The following is a 14,098-nucleotide window of genomic DNA, read 5'->3' on the forward strand; positions in this document are numbered from 1 at the left end:
GAAGTCATTAAGCAAAACATCACATGACGGTGCTGCTTAACGATGGCAGTCCTGGCAGCGGTTGTTAAGCAAAGGTATGTGACTATGACTTACGACCTCCTGCAGCTTCTCCATTGACTTTGCTTGTCGGAAGCCAGATGGGAAGGTTGCAAAAGCTGATCACATCTCCTGTCAGCTCCCACAATGATCCAATCCATTCCCAGCTTGATCCCTGCCAGCTCCATTCCTTGATTTTTCCAAGTCAAAGGACACTTTCAGGGGATCACTCAGCCAGAAGCCAATTGTCCTGCTCAAGCTGTGTCCTGTTCCTCCCATCTGCCATTCTCTTCCCTTTCTCTAGAGCATAGTCAAGATAAAGATGCTGTTATATTCCACCACCCTCTGCTAACCATCATCTTCCCCTCCCCTCCCCTGGCTGATGATGGCTGGCTTCAAGCCCATAGCACTGAAGGTGGGACAGCAGCAAGGGGCAGTGGCAGAATAAGCAGCATCTTTTATCTTAGCCATGCAGTGCAAGGTAACCAAAAGGGCAGAGTTGAGCCCAGTACTGTCAGCCCCTGTGCAGTGGGGCTTGGGGCCAGCAAGCCCAGGGGAAGGGAGCAAAGAAGACAAAGATCAGCTTGGAGTGGGGACAATGGAATATAGTGATCTCTTCATCTTGGACATGGTATCTAAGGCAGCCGAAAGGAAAGAGAGGGGAGGAGATAGGCAAGAGGGGAGAGCTAAGTGGAGGCTGTTTGCACAAGGCAGAGAACATGACCTCGGGAAGCTATGATAGTTATGTGGGCTAGTCCCCAAGCATCCGAACTTTGATTACATGACCATAAGGACACTGTGAAGGTCATAAATGCAATGTTGGTTGTAAGTCCATTTTTTCAGCAGTGTAGTACATTCAAATAGTCACTGAATGAACAGCCATTAACCTGTAACATTTTTTAAAAATTTTTATTTCCTTTTAAGAGAAATCTCAAAATCATGTTTCAGAAGTTTCATGTAATCTTGTTACATCAATGTTTCTTATTCTGCCTTCTTAGAAAATGTTTTTATATTTAGCACAATATACCTGCAATGTAGTCTTACCATTACCCACTCAGAATTATTGCACAAGTAACATCTTAATTTTGCAGAACTTGACACTGTTAAATAATCTGAAAATACTCTCAGAAGTCATTTTCATTTCAGTGAAAACATCTCCATTCCACTTAGATACTTTTTCTGCTTCCTCTTCAGTGATAGAGAATTTTTTTATATTTTGAATTTGGAATCTGTCCTCGTGATTTCAGTCGTCTGACTGCTTCACGCATATGCTTGGGTTGCAGAGGTGGCGATTCTCCCCACTTTTCACATACATCTAACGCTGTGCAAGACAAAAGTAAATCTGTTATGCTAGCTGTCAATTCAGTGGAATAGAGCTGTGCAGATGTGATAGCAAAATCCTTCATATTTCTACATGCATTTTAGTAAACACAGTTACTGCCATCTATAAAATTATTACTTTTTCTATACTTTGCTATTTTGTGCAGTTCAGTGCAGTACATAATGTTTCTGCCTTCTATTTGCCTCACAACAACCAACATAGGAAGTGGGTTGGGCTATGAAAAAGTGACTAACCCACTCAGTCAACCTAATACCTAAGGGAGGATTAGAACTGTTTCTAGTCAAAAGCACTTTAAAACATTGCACCAGATTGGCCTCTTTATGTCCCAAACTCTAATAGAAAGTCTGTAAAACTTAACATTAGTTTTCTCTGCTGCAGAACACACTCCATATTTACATATACACTTTTGTAAAATAGTAGGGGAAATGTGTTCTGTTTGTAAGCAATGGGGGGAAAATAAGTAAAAGCATTTGCATGTGTATTGTATTACTGCTATTACATAAGAAAAAATATCTGAACACTAATTTTATTCATTTATATTTAAGTGTCCCCTTTGCCAATTAAAAAAATAAGCAAATATATAGCTGATAATATTTATTGTTTGCTGATTTAACAATCTTGTTTCTCTTAAAAATATTGACCTGTTATGTGTTAAGTAGCAATATGCATACTAGGGAGAAGAATATTATTTAGGAGTAAAATACTACACAAAATAGGGATGGGCAAAACTTGATGTTTTGGTTTTCTGACATCAATATAGTTAATTCACAACTGGAATACAACATCCGGAAGACATTTTTACCATACAACTATTTAAAAGATGGATTACTAAAAGCTAAATAATATATATATATACATACATATACATATATATACATATACATATACATATACATATACATATACATATACATATATATATATATATATATATATATATATATATATATATATGAAAGAATAGCAACATTGCAGTAATTAGTAAGGCATGTCTTCAGTTAATGGAAGCTACAAATAATTAAGAACTAGATTATTCTTATACTTACCCTCTTCAACTACTTCTCCAACGAAGACTTTAGAAATTCCTGACATGGCAATAACAACGTTCTGAGACACAGAGGTTCCAGTAATGGACTGGATCAGCTGAGAAAGGAGGAGAGGCAATTCCAGAGAACCCAATTTTTTAGATACTTCTTTTACTTCCAATCCTGAACATTACTGTGAACAATAGCATGAGCAGAGGTGGGCGACTTTCCCAGGGATGCAACTCATTTCTCCATATCATCTGGAAACCACAGGTAGCATAACCCCATGGAAGGTGAAATCACTGGAAAGGACTTTTTAATGCTTTCTGAGGTTTGAATGAGAATGGGAATAGAAAGTCTCTAGAAAGCAAATCCACTCCTACTTAAGCCCTTAAAACGCCAGTAAAACCCCTAGAACTAAATACTGTACTATTGAAATTGAAGGCTTTAAGGATAGGAGTGGAAGAAACCATCTCCAGTTCCCACTTTTTAAAAGGAAAATTCAGAATTACACTTTCCATAGTGAAAAAAAGGCAACCATTTTCAACAGCTCAGAGTTGAGGTGCTGAAAGGCTGCAGAGGTAATCCCGGGGACACATGTGAATTTCCCACTTCAGTATTGGCAGCAGAATTTTATGGTAAACTGAAACTGAGTCTATTCATGTATAATAATCAATACACATCAACAAATCTGGGAGGGAGATGGGCGGTTTCTAAATTCGATAAATAACGGGTCCTTGGTGCTCTTTGAGCTTGGTTGTTATAAATAACCAACAAATAATCAATCAACACATACAAATCAATCTTACCCGTTTAATAGCAGCCTTAGGGAAAGCTGATCGTCGATACATCTCATATCGATTTAGCTGTTCTTCAGAAAAAGAAGAAACCAGGATTCTGTGGCAAACAATAATTACAGCGCTTATTTAAAATTATAAAGTGAGAAAGTTAGTGAGATTGTGTAACATTCCATTGATAAACACTTGAGTTAAATCTAGCATTTTATTTCAGTGGTGATATTTCCTGAATTTTGCTCTAAACGTTTTAGTTAAAGGACGGTGACTTTGCCCATTTTTCCTAGCCTAGATGCCTTCCAATACAACTTCCCACAATTCACAGAAAACCATTGGGTTTCAGGAAAAAATAGAAAAAAAAAAAGCTAACATATCTCCTATTGCAGTGCTTCTTAAACATGGTTCCCACTTTTAAAAATTATGGAGAACCCCCAAAGAACCTTTTGTATATGTATTTTTACCATATTAAAAATTATGCATCCATAGAATAATTAACTGGAACATATTGCAAATAATATAGTCCTTGAATTATGACCACAATTGGAACTGGAGCTTCTTAGCTAAGTGAGGAAGTTGTAAAGCAATTCACTCTACAAAATCTTTTCTTTTTGGAAAGGGGAAATGCATATATGCAAGTTAATAAAAACAGTCCGAAGAGGAAAGTACAACTTAATGCCAGTTGATAATTACCTATAAGTGATTGACAAAAAAAAAGAAAAAGCTTTGCACTGGTAGTTCAATGGTAGAGTTCTTGCCTGCCATGTGGGAGCCCTGTGTTTGATTCCCAGCCAATGTGGGGAGTTGCCTTTTTTGAGAGAGCTGGTTTGATGTTAGGGTTTCAGGCTAGGAATGAGAGACTATGAATTCTAGTCCCACCTTAGGCAGAAAGCCAGCTGAATGACTTTGGGCTAGTCACTTTCTCTCAGTTCTGAGAAGAGACGATGGCAAACACTTCTGAAAAACCTTGCAAGAAAACTGCAGGGACTTGTCTAGACACTGCAGCTCATACTTGTCTAAGTAATCCCTGAGAATCACACAAAATTGAACAGAAGAAAAAAGAAATGACAAAATACCTGACATCACATTGAATGCTCCCCTAAACCAGGGGTGTCAAACTGCTGACCCATGGGCTGGACGCGTCACGCCAAAACTGCACCCACCCCATTGCCGGCAATGGGAAAAAAGTCACAATATGTCACAACACATCATGTGACGTCGCGAATTTGACATCCGTGCCCTAAACAGTTTCCATAAAGTGTTCAGTAGACAGTCTTAATTTCTAAAAATCCCTGACAGAAAAAAAACATAGTTTGCCTTCCTAAAGACAAAACAGCAGGATACACCTTTTCTCTACTCAATTAGCATTAACAAAAGCATGTAGATGGAGAAATACTCACTGCATTTTTTGAATCTCATCTTCATCAACTTTATGTTTTTTTTCTTTTTTCTCCTTTATCTCTATTTTCTTGGCTGCAATAGATTGTGATGTAGAGTCCTCTAACTCTCCAGCGATCAATTCTTTGCATTTAATCTAGACAGAAAATTGATTATAACTCAATTATGTTTACAGAAAGACAAGCTTTCTCTGAGTCAAGCTCAACTCCTAGTTAACTGATATTCATGAAGCAAAACAAAAGTGGCTTGACACTACTTCCTGATTGCTTTTAAACTTTTTTAATTTTAAGCATCCAATAATTGTACTTATAAAGTACAGCTGTTGAACACCTAGTTTTTATAATCTTTCCATCATACTACATGCATGATACATAACATAAAGGTCCGCAACTTAATAATACAAGGTTTGAATATTTAACTATTATTCCTATCCTCTTTAATGCTGATAATTTATATATTTGTGTACCTTCTGTAAACTATATTTACCAGTTATAATTCAAATGAGGGAAAGTGAAAAATCTGATGAAAATAATTGGTGGATATAATATTTGATTTTATGCTAGAATCATAGTAAGCGTAGTACAGTGGCTAAAGAAATAAAATGAGTACTCAGTATTATTTTTCGTGTTTTAGTCTCTTCCTATACATGTTACTGAAAAGTCTTGAGCTGATCAGTCTTTTACAATGCCATGCTTTGCATTACCATTTTTAAGTATAACTTGTTAAACATAGGTTAAATCTTTCTTCAAAAGAATAATGAACAACTCAAAATGCAACCAGCAACATTTAATATTTGTGTATGCAGAATAAAGATGAGAAAAAAAATACTCTTAACATTTTGTATTCATTGTATGCCACAAGAATCCAAATAGGGAAATGAGTTTCCAGGATCTAAATGACTATGACTGTGTAGATATACACACAATAGTCTAAAAGATAAATAAAATTCACCAGAAAACAGCAGTTACCTTCTATCTATATATAACTAAAACTCCAGTTCCTGTTTAACTGAATTAATTTTTGAACCAAAGTAAATTGCTTTGGGCTAGCTTACAGAATGTGTCCAAAACCTGGAAATAGAGCATCATAGGACAACAATGTTTGAACCAAGCTATCTATGATCTAAGAGAATGCATTCAAAATCTCGGACCCATAACTCCGGTGGAACCGAAATCAGGCAAATTTTATAACATATTTTATGATATAAAAATTATCCCAAACAGCTTATTACATAAAATGTCATAAAATTTCCTGTGCTGATATTTGACTGTGCTGTACAGTTCAGTAAGGGCTATTTTGAAGATAGATCTTTCAATGCATCCCAGCCTTTCCAATGAAGGCAGTAAATTAAAATCTCCGTCATTGTTGAAGGTATCCAGGAATCTGCTAAGGAAAAACCTCTAAAAGGGATCACGAATTTCTAGTTCTAGTTAAATACGGAATTCCAAGGAAATAGCAGGCGAGGAAAATCCCCGTTACTTCGGGGCAGCAATCACCGTGGAGCAAGAGGACAGGATCAGCAAGGAAAGCGAAGCCCCCGTTTCTGCGAAGAAATTGCGTTGCAAGGTTTTTCCCTCCTCACCTCTACAAGTTGTACTTCCTCTTTGATACCAGCTGGTTCTCTCTCCTGGCGTTCCGTCACTTCTATAGCAAGGACAGAAGACTCAACGGAAGAGGGGGACGAGACAACGGGCAGAAGACCATCCTCTTTACCAGACTCCACGGCTTCAGCCATGCTAAACAGAAAGTAATAGTGCGTGTCGCGCCTTGATGACGTATTAGGGCGGCGCTGGACGTCTTGTTTCCATGAGAACGCATCTCCCCCCCCCATAGGCGAAACTAGTAATGCGGAGTTTTGTTTGCTGCCGTTGGAGAATGAAACCTTGCAGGCGAGATTGAATTTGCAGATCCCAGGCCACGTAGTAGCTGTCTAACCGACAAAACAATGCAAACTTGAGCCCCTTTTGTTTTGACATCCAGCAGCAACATATCAACAGAAGGAAAGGTAAACTAGGGCAAGAAATTCCAAAATTACGAATGCAAACAATGCATGTACATTGGAATAAAGACCGATGCAATGCGCAGTACTCTATTCACACAACGCACTAAGCAGCGATGCGGTAACGTGGGATTTGAGGTAGCGTTTATATGAACCCCACCAAAGCTGATTTATACAGTACAAAAATGGTAATCAATAGGTAAATGTTTTGAGTGGACCCGGATAATAAAGCATTCCCCTGAAGCCACGTGTTCCTATTTCCTCAAAAATCTATGCACAAAGGGTAAACTAAAGCATGTGGCTTTTAAAGGCTCTAAAGTAAATTGAAATATAAAGAAAATTATGCACAAAAAGAATTTAAAAAAATATAAGAACCTTCTTATATTAATGCTGCATTAATTGTTCTAGTACTCAGGTCACTGCTTCAAAACAAACACAGGAAATTAAAAATAAGTTCTTAGAACTTAGAAAGTCCATGCAATAATGTTTTTTTACAAATCCTATATTTCCAACTTTGAAATGAAAAAAATTGCACTTCTTTAAAGCAGGTATCTGTCCATGTTGGAATAGATCACTTAGGGGTTCCTTAATCTCATCCTAGATTACTTCCCTTTTTTCAGCGCAAGCTTTCCAAATATAAAACTTTAAAATAATATTCATTGATGCAAATAGAGATTGCTTAAAGTTTTATTACTGCTAGGAAGAGAAAATATTTTTTTTCTTATCAACCCATACCATTGTGTCTGCACAACTCTGACAAACCACAATCGCTAAACTAAAATTAAGCATGACATATTGGGATAATGCACACATCCTGCTTGTTCTGGCACAAAAATGTCTAACTACAGAGGACATCTCCTCAAAATGTCAGCTCCATCTAACTGCTGACCCATTGCTGAGACAGCCTGAAGTCAGGTGTGGGAAGTTAGCCCAGAGAAGGAAATATTAAAAGGGCAGAAAAATATATTTTTCCTCAAAGAGATTTTTTAAAACCAAACCTGGCCCCAAATCTATCTCTCTGCCCCAAGCAAGAGCTAGCCCCATACAAGCGCAGATGTAAAACCATCAGAAAGTTGAAGCCAGAGCAATCAAGAAGACAAAGAGAAAATCTGCATGCCCCACCCAAACTCCAGGAGTCATTAGCCCCATCACCTGGAAAGCAGGATATGATAATAGGATTCAACCACAGATATCAAGGCCTAGAAAAACACTCAGAAATAGCCTCAAGGTTCATGCCACAGGAACAGGAAACTTCCAAACAAAAGGCTAGAGGGGGTATAAAAACCTACAGCCCATTGCTCAAGATCTTTTTCTTCTCCTCTGCTCTTTCTTGCAAGGACCATCTTTCTGCTTCTTCAATAAACTGTAACCTTCTTCCCAAAGCAGTTGCCATGTTGCTTATTTGTTCCTGGCTTGGATGAACCAGGATGACGACTTACTTCTGACACAGGTTTACATGTTTCAGTGTGAAAATACAGCATTTTCTTTCTTGACAATCAAGAGTGCCTGGAGGAGAAACATTGAGTTGATATGGCTGGGTTCAGCTTCAACCTGGCAGGTCTACTGTGAAATCACTCTGTCCTGTCTGGTTGCTAGGTACTGTGTCACTACTGTTGTTTGGCTGTGGCTACAAGAAGATCAGACCTCTTGTTTGTGTAACCTACGTCTTATTCTTTTGCAGGATTTAGATATTACAATGTTGATCTTTGGGAAGAGAGCTATCCTGCACTGTAACTTTGTATCTATATTTCACTATTAAGGAAAATATATTTATCTCCTAGTAAGTAAATGATTCTAAAAAAATAAATGGTGCTATCTAGAAATTTTCCAAATTCATGCAGATTAGGATTCTGATTTCAAAATGCAGTAATATGGCTGGGTATTAAATAGCATCTATGAAAACTTTTCATAAAGTTAATACATACTTCAGTTAATACATACTTCAGTTATTTTTCACTGTGACAAGCATATTAAATTCATAAAATTGATAACCCTGTGGTGAAAACTTTAAAAATTTATTGGCAGAATGCCCAGAATGCACTGCATCAATACATTTTTTCCTGTGGTTGGGGACTTTGGACATGACTCTAATTTCAGATGGGGAAAACCACAAGTCTTTGCTTTTGTAATATTGACTGATGGAGCTGTCTAGACAGCAGTAGCACATGGTTCTGTCTTAGGCATGCATTAAGGGCACATTCAGTCCCACATTCTGAAATGGGAGGAAAGCATTGTAAAGCTGCTGTGCTAAAACCATTATGTCTTAACTTGTTATGTGAATCAATCCACCACATTATGCAGTAATGGCTTGTTTTGGTATTAAGGACATGAATATGATTAGATATTTTTGATGTTGGTCTTTTTGAGAGAGATGTTGCAGAGGTGAGAGCTAATTGTCTGAAATGCAGTAACAAATTTCTCCCAAGTTGCAATTATGTTTAAAATAGTTTTCTCAGTTCAGCTATGCTTCTTTTAAAGCCTATTTGCAATGGAAGTGAATTTAAAATGTGCATTTTGAATAACAGCAGTTGGAAAGCAACTTAAGCCCAGGCAAAAATTGTTTTGCATGCAATCAGTTTGATGATTTTTTTTTTTACTACCGGTAAGTATTGATGACATGCAAGCATAGTAAATAATTTACTGGGTCCCCACTTCCCAATGCATATGTCAGTTTGTTGTAGTATCCCAAATTAATCTGAATTAAATTAACCCAATATTCTGCATTCACATAAAACTCTGAACCTTTAACTAACTGTACTGAATGTGACTAGGTGGGTTTAGCATATCTTGCATACATGGCAAATCTCTGATAAAAATAGCTGGGTAGGAATAAGTTTTCAACAGATCTACCTCCTTTTTCCTTCCATCCATTTGTGACTAAAGCACTTTTAGTACAGTATCTTCAAGGCCAATTTCAACCCCCCAAATTTGTCCTAATCAGTATTGAAAGGATTGGCTTTTAAATATTGATCTTTCAGTAACAAATGACATTTTTGGACTATTAATGTTAAGTGAGCATTCTGACAGTCTGTTCCGCCTTTCACTCCATCCAATTGATTTTCCAATTTTTACACCCCTTTTTTTCATCTCACAGATTTGCTGGTTACATTCATGAGCTTGAAGTTCATTTGGTCAATTTGTTTTCGTTCCATACAACGAACTATTGGTAGAAATTGGAGAAGAAAAATATAGGTTTCAAAGAAATGAGCTTGAAAATAGCTGAAGCGATCTGGACTATAGTAACTTCTGGCACAGATTACATTAAATGCTCTAACTTCTAAATGGGACTCAGTGGGCATGAGCCTTTGTTTACTACACTAAAAATATGTTGATAAATGTTCTGTGACTTACCTGACCTTGGTGAGCAAAGTCGAAAACTGCTGCTCGGTTGTTCTCAGCGAAATATCTAGCGTGTGTATCGCTGCGCGTTTCCCTACAAACTTTGCATAGCTGGACTCAAGTTACTTGAGAACAGTAATCAGATAAACATCTTCACCTGGAAATTTCTCAGCTTCTTATTCTTAAAGGACGAAGAGTTGTTGTTTTTTTCTTTGAGAATTTTGTTCTTTTGTTGGGAAAGACCTTCTGTCCTATTCGAGTCAGATCCTTTTCCCCCCTTAGAGTGCCCAAAATGTCGCGAATGCGTACGGAACTGCAACAGCTAGCCGGTCCCTTTACCGTGTTTTACCACATCTTTGCAAGCACTACCCGCCGTAAGAGACAGCCACCAAAGAGCGCGACCGACCGCTCTTTTCTGTCTCGGCTTCATTAGCCGGACCGGGGTTGTCGAGGCTCAGTCAGGAGGTGTGGCCTTTCTGGCCCCGCCCCGGAAGGACGCGCCGGCCGGGTTGAGGCAGCGGCGGTAGCCGAGGAGGACTAGTAAAGATCGGGGGCTGGTTTCCCGGCCCGCGTCGGGCCATGGGGAAAGAGCAAGAGCTGCTAGAGGCCGCCCGCACTGGGAACCTGCCCGCCGTGGAGAAACTGCTTTCGGGCAAGCGGCTTAGCTCGGGCTTCGGTTCTGGGGGCGGCTCCGCGTCTTCAGGGGGCGGCGGCGGCGGCGGGGGGCACCCGCTTTCTAGCCTTCTCAGGTAGGTGCCTGGGGTGTGGCTTGCGGAGCTCTTGAGAGTGGCCGGGGTGGCGCTGCCGAGGTTGACTGCGGGAGCCCGTGTCAGGCAACTGGTTTGCCTTTAGGAAGCTGGGGGTGTGTCCCAGAGACTTGAGAATGCCCGGCGATGCAATTGACCCATAGGTAGAATCTCCGCCCCCCAAAGTCTCACGGGCGTCACGCTGGTTAGTGGTCCATTCGTGTGTTTAGTCGCAGCGTTGTGTTGGGATCTTCTGGGGGAGGAAAGGTCTCAGACCTGCGCAGCGAGGAGAAGCGAATCGAAGCTGCCTTCGAGGTTCTGAAGAAAGCAGGGGTGTTCTCGGGTCTCCGGATTCCATGAAGGAAGGAAGGGGCTTTTGGTCGGCTTTTCTATTAAGAGGGGCAAGAGCTATGCCTATAGGAGTATCTCTGTGAACGTTGGTTGGGGAGACGCGTGTTTAAAGTGTTAAAACCTTGTAGGCTGAGGCTGTTGTGTGTTATAAGAACGGAGTTCTTTTGTTAATTAGTGAAGCCTCTTAGGCTGCTCCTGCCTTCTTTTGTATGTTTTTAATTAAATATCATAGACATTGTTGGTATACAGCTGCGGATCAGGTCCGGATTTAAGAGAGGTTCCAACACTCACTCCGGTGGTTTGTTTTCCTTTTTGTGGATGACAGTTTGTTTTTAGATGTCTGAGAAAAAGAATAGAAGATATGAAATGTATGCAAAGAGAAGGAAGCATAGGAAATGTGAAGTTCACAGGTACAAAAAAGTAGAAACAAAATTGTACTATAATTGTGTACCACTGCCAAAGTTTCCAAATCTTTGTAGTATTCCTCTGGGTTTTTTTGTTTTCCTTACCCAAAGGATCATTTTACTTTTACAAAACAATTTTCTGCTATGCCTGTTTCAAAAAGCTGGAAAGTTTCTCTTGATACCTGTCAGGTGACTCTTGAAGATTCTGTGTACTTTTAAGGGAGGAAGTACATATGTTGAAGTGGCTCAGAGGCTTTTCAGTAATGCAGTTTAATGTCTAATGAATTTTTGGCTATTTAAAGCTATTATGTGTAAAATGGTTCTTGACTTTTTTCTGTGTTTTATGCATAACTCCAATATTAAGAATAGTTGCTAAAAATGCAAAAGTACATATCTGGAGGCTTGGGGGCCTCGCTGTAATAAAAATCACTTTTACCAAATGAACTTTAGACAAAAAGAAATCTGCTTAGGCTACTTGCCTAAACTGTGTCTGCATCTGCTTGCTTCACGTTATATACAGACTTGGTATATATTACTTGGTAATTTTGTGACTAAATGCAAAATATTGCAACTTGTCTTTGCCTTCTGTAATTGTAAAGCAACACTTGGCGGTTGAATTATAAATATTGCTTGGGTCCATATACTGCATTAAACTACAATACAGGTTTGTTTGGGTTTTTTTTTGGTTTTAACATATTTTATGATCCTAGCCATTGTGGTTTGTAAATCATGGTTGATAGCAGTGTATTCAAAGACAACAATTTGTGGCTTATTATGTAAGGCACAACTCAGTGCAGTACGTGAACTCTGTCACTGTGAGCTGTAAAAATATTTAACTATTCAGTCAAAGTAGCAAATTGTAACTCTAGTTACAGAGAAGCTGCTTCCTATACCATTTGAAGTACAGTTAATTGTACATTTTTCCTGAACTTTATACAGTATGCACCTTCCCCATAGGTGCCAGATTATTCCGTGCTTTAATATTTCTAAATCTTATTTCCTGAAATGACAGTGATCTGAAGGTCTTAATAGATGCTTCTCCACCTATGACTTTCCTAGGCTCCCATCACCCTTAAGCAGGTTTCCGATCATCCTATGGTAAAAGTTCCAGTCCTACAAACAATTAATGTGAGTAAACAATTGGACTCATTAGGAGAATATCTTTGCATTTGAAATTAAATGCATGTCTGTTGGAATTGGCTAGAGCCTGTGATATGGCATGTGGGCATATTCTGTTTGGAAGCATGGTTTGAATACTGTTTCTGGAATGTATGCTTTAGAGGAATTAACTTTTGTCATGTCTGAAAATTTGGCAGTGAATTATAATTTACTGAATTTCCTACCAAGCTTTGGTGAGTCTGTGGATTATCTGTTATACAGAATATACAGTGGGGCTATTATAAATGTAGACCTGTTAGAAAAGCCATATTGCTTTAGGAAAATATTAAGTAGCATCCAGAATGTGTGTTGGTTCTTCAATATGACTTATTGCTAGAGGAGTGGAAAGATTTTTAATTTATAAATATGGCCAGTATATTTAAATGTCTTAATCATAGAAACGCTAATCAGATTGAAAGAATTTGAGGATGTTCTTTGTGTCCTTTATGATGATAAAGACGCTATCATTCTCAGATTTTATATGATTTCTGTAGGTACTTATAATAACTTGAGCTGTGATGGCACGGTGGTTAAAATGCAGTATTGCAGGTTAATTCTGCTGACTGCAAACTGCCAGCAGTTCAGCATTTCGAGTCTCACCAGCTCAAGGTTGACTCAGCCTTCCATCCTTCTGAGATTGGTAAAATGAGGACCCAAATTGTTGGGGGCAATATGCTGACTCTGCAAACGACTTAGAGAGGACTGCAAAGCACTGTGAAGCAGTATATAAGTGCTATTGTTATTACTAAAGAGAAGAAGGATTGCCAAGAAGGAAATCCGAATCTTAACCCATTTACTGTAGTTGAGATAGAATTCCAGACACCAAGGCTTTGCATGGGAATGTATGACTGGCTTTTCCTTGCTAACACTAAGGTTGGACTGGAACCTTGAAAAAACATCCCAAAAGAAAGCAAGGGCAAGCTACTTCTACACTGTTGTCAAGAATACAACATATACATGTCCATGGAGTCATCAGGAGTTGAGATTATCTTTACTTAAATACTACCTGTCCTGTTGTATGTAATATTAACCTGTGTTAAATTAGTATATTACTAAAATGGTTACATTGTTTAATATTTTTATGGGAAAAAACTGTGGTCATTAGAAGCAGAGGGTCATTGAATATGAGATGGGTGGCAAATAAATGTCCTAAATAAATAAATAAACAACTCAATGACACATAATCATGTAATATTTTACTGTTCGTGGATCTCTCCTCCTGTTACTCAAATTTGTTTCTTCAAGTCCATCTTGACTCCTGGCAACTCCTGATAGAGTGCTGTCTCCTTGGCAAAATTTTCAGAAATGGTTTGCCATTTTATTCTTCCTAGAGTTGAAAGAGTGTGACTTGTCCAAAGTTACCCAGATGGTTTTCTATTTTGTCAGGTCTAGAACTTGGCAATCTCCTAATTTCTGAGTTGGTGCCTTTGCTTACTATACCAAACTCGATTTCTTTATTATTACTACTACATAAATCATACTCGATTTGCAATTGAAACAACACAAAAG

At 38.5% G+C, this 14,098-nt stretch overlaps 2 protein-coding genes across 18 annotated transcripts in view; one reads left to right on the forward strand and one right to left on the reverse strand.

The window, feature by feature from the left end:
- Window positions 1-931: 931 nt before the first annotated feature.
- Window positions 932-7,933, reverse strand: TAF11 (TATA-box binding protein associated factor 11). The gene is made up of 6 exons (XM_039339373.1): window positions 7,881-7,933; window positions 6,175-6,328; window positions 4,595-4,728; window positions 3,213-3,300; window positions 2,425-2,521; window positions 932-1,357 (listed from the first exon to the last, which is right to left on the reverse strand). The coding sequence occupies exons 2-6, from the start codon at window positions 6,325-6,327 to the stop codon at window positions 1,227-1,229; spliced, it is 603 nt and encodes a 200-aa protein (XP_039195307.1). The 5' UTR covers window position 6,328; window positions 7,881-7,933; the 3' UTR covers window positions 932-1,226.
- Window positions 7,934-9,947: 2,014 nt separating this feature from the next.
- Window positions 9,948-14,098, forward strand: part of ANKS1A (ankyrin repeat and sterile alpha motif domain containing 1A) — a 119,410-nt gene continuing 115,259 nt past the window's right edge. For 15 of the 17 annotated variants that reach the window (XM_039339165.1, XM_039339189.1, XM_039339223.1 and 12 more), the window contains exon 1: window positions 9,948-10,679. In XM_039339165.1, coding sequence (XP_039195099.1) covers window positions 10,510-10,679 — 170 coding nt within the window. In that variant the 5' untranslated portion in view covers window positions 9,948-10,509. Of the gene's footprint in view, window positions 10,680-10,906; window positions 12,560-14,098 lie in introns of those variants that run through there. The other 2 variants (XM_039339261.1, XM_039339271.1) reach the window with 1 other exon arrangement.

The sequence above is a fragment of the Crotalus tigris genome, unplaced genomic scaffold, assembly GCF_016545835.1.
Source record: "Crotalus tigris isolate CLP2741 ecotype Arizona unplaced genomic scaffold, ASM1654583v1 scf7180000017550.10884619, whole genome shotgun sequence".
NCBI lineage: Eukaryota > Metazoa > Chordata > Lepidosauria > Squamata > Viperidae > Crotalus > Crotalus tigris.

Coding starts and splice junctions, on each gene's coding strand:
- TAF11 (XM_039339373.1), bottom strand. CDS start 6,327: ATGGCTGAAGCCGTGGAGTCTGGTAAAGAGGATGGTCTTCTGCCCGTT. Junction 3,301..4,594: donor GATGAGATTCAAAAAATGCA/GTGAGTATTTCT, acceptor TGTTTGCCACAG/AATCCTGGTTTCTTCTTTTT. Junction 1,358..2,424: donor TGGAGAAGTAGTTGAAGAGG/GTAAGTATAAGA, acceptor TGTCTTGCACAG/CGTTAGATGTATGTGAAAAG.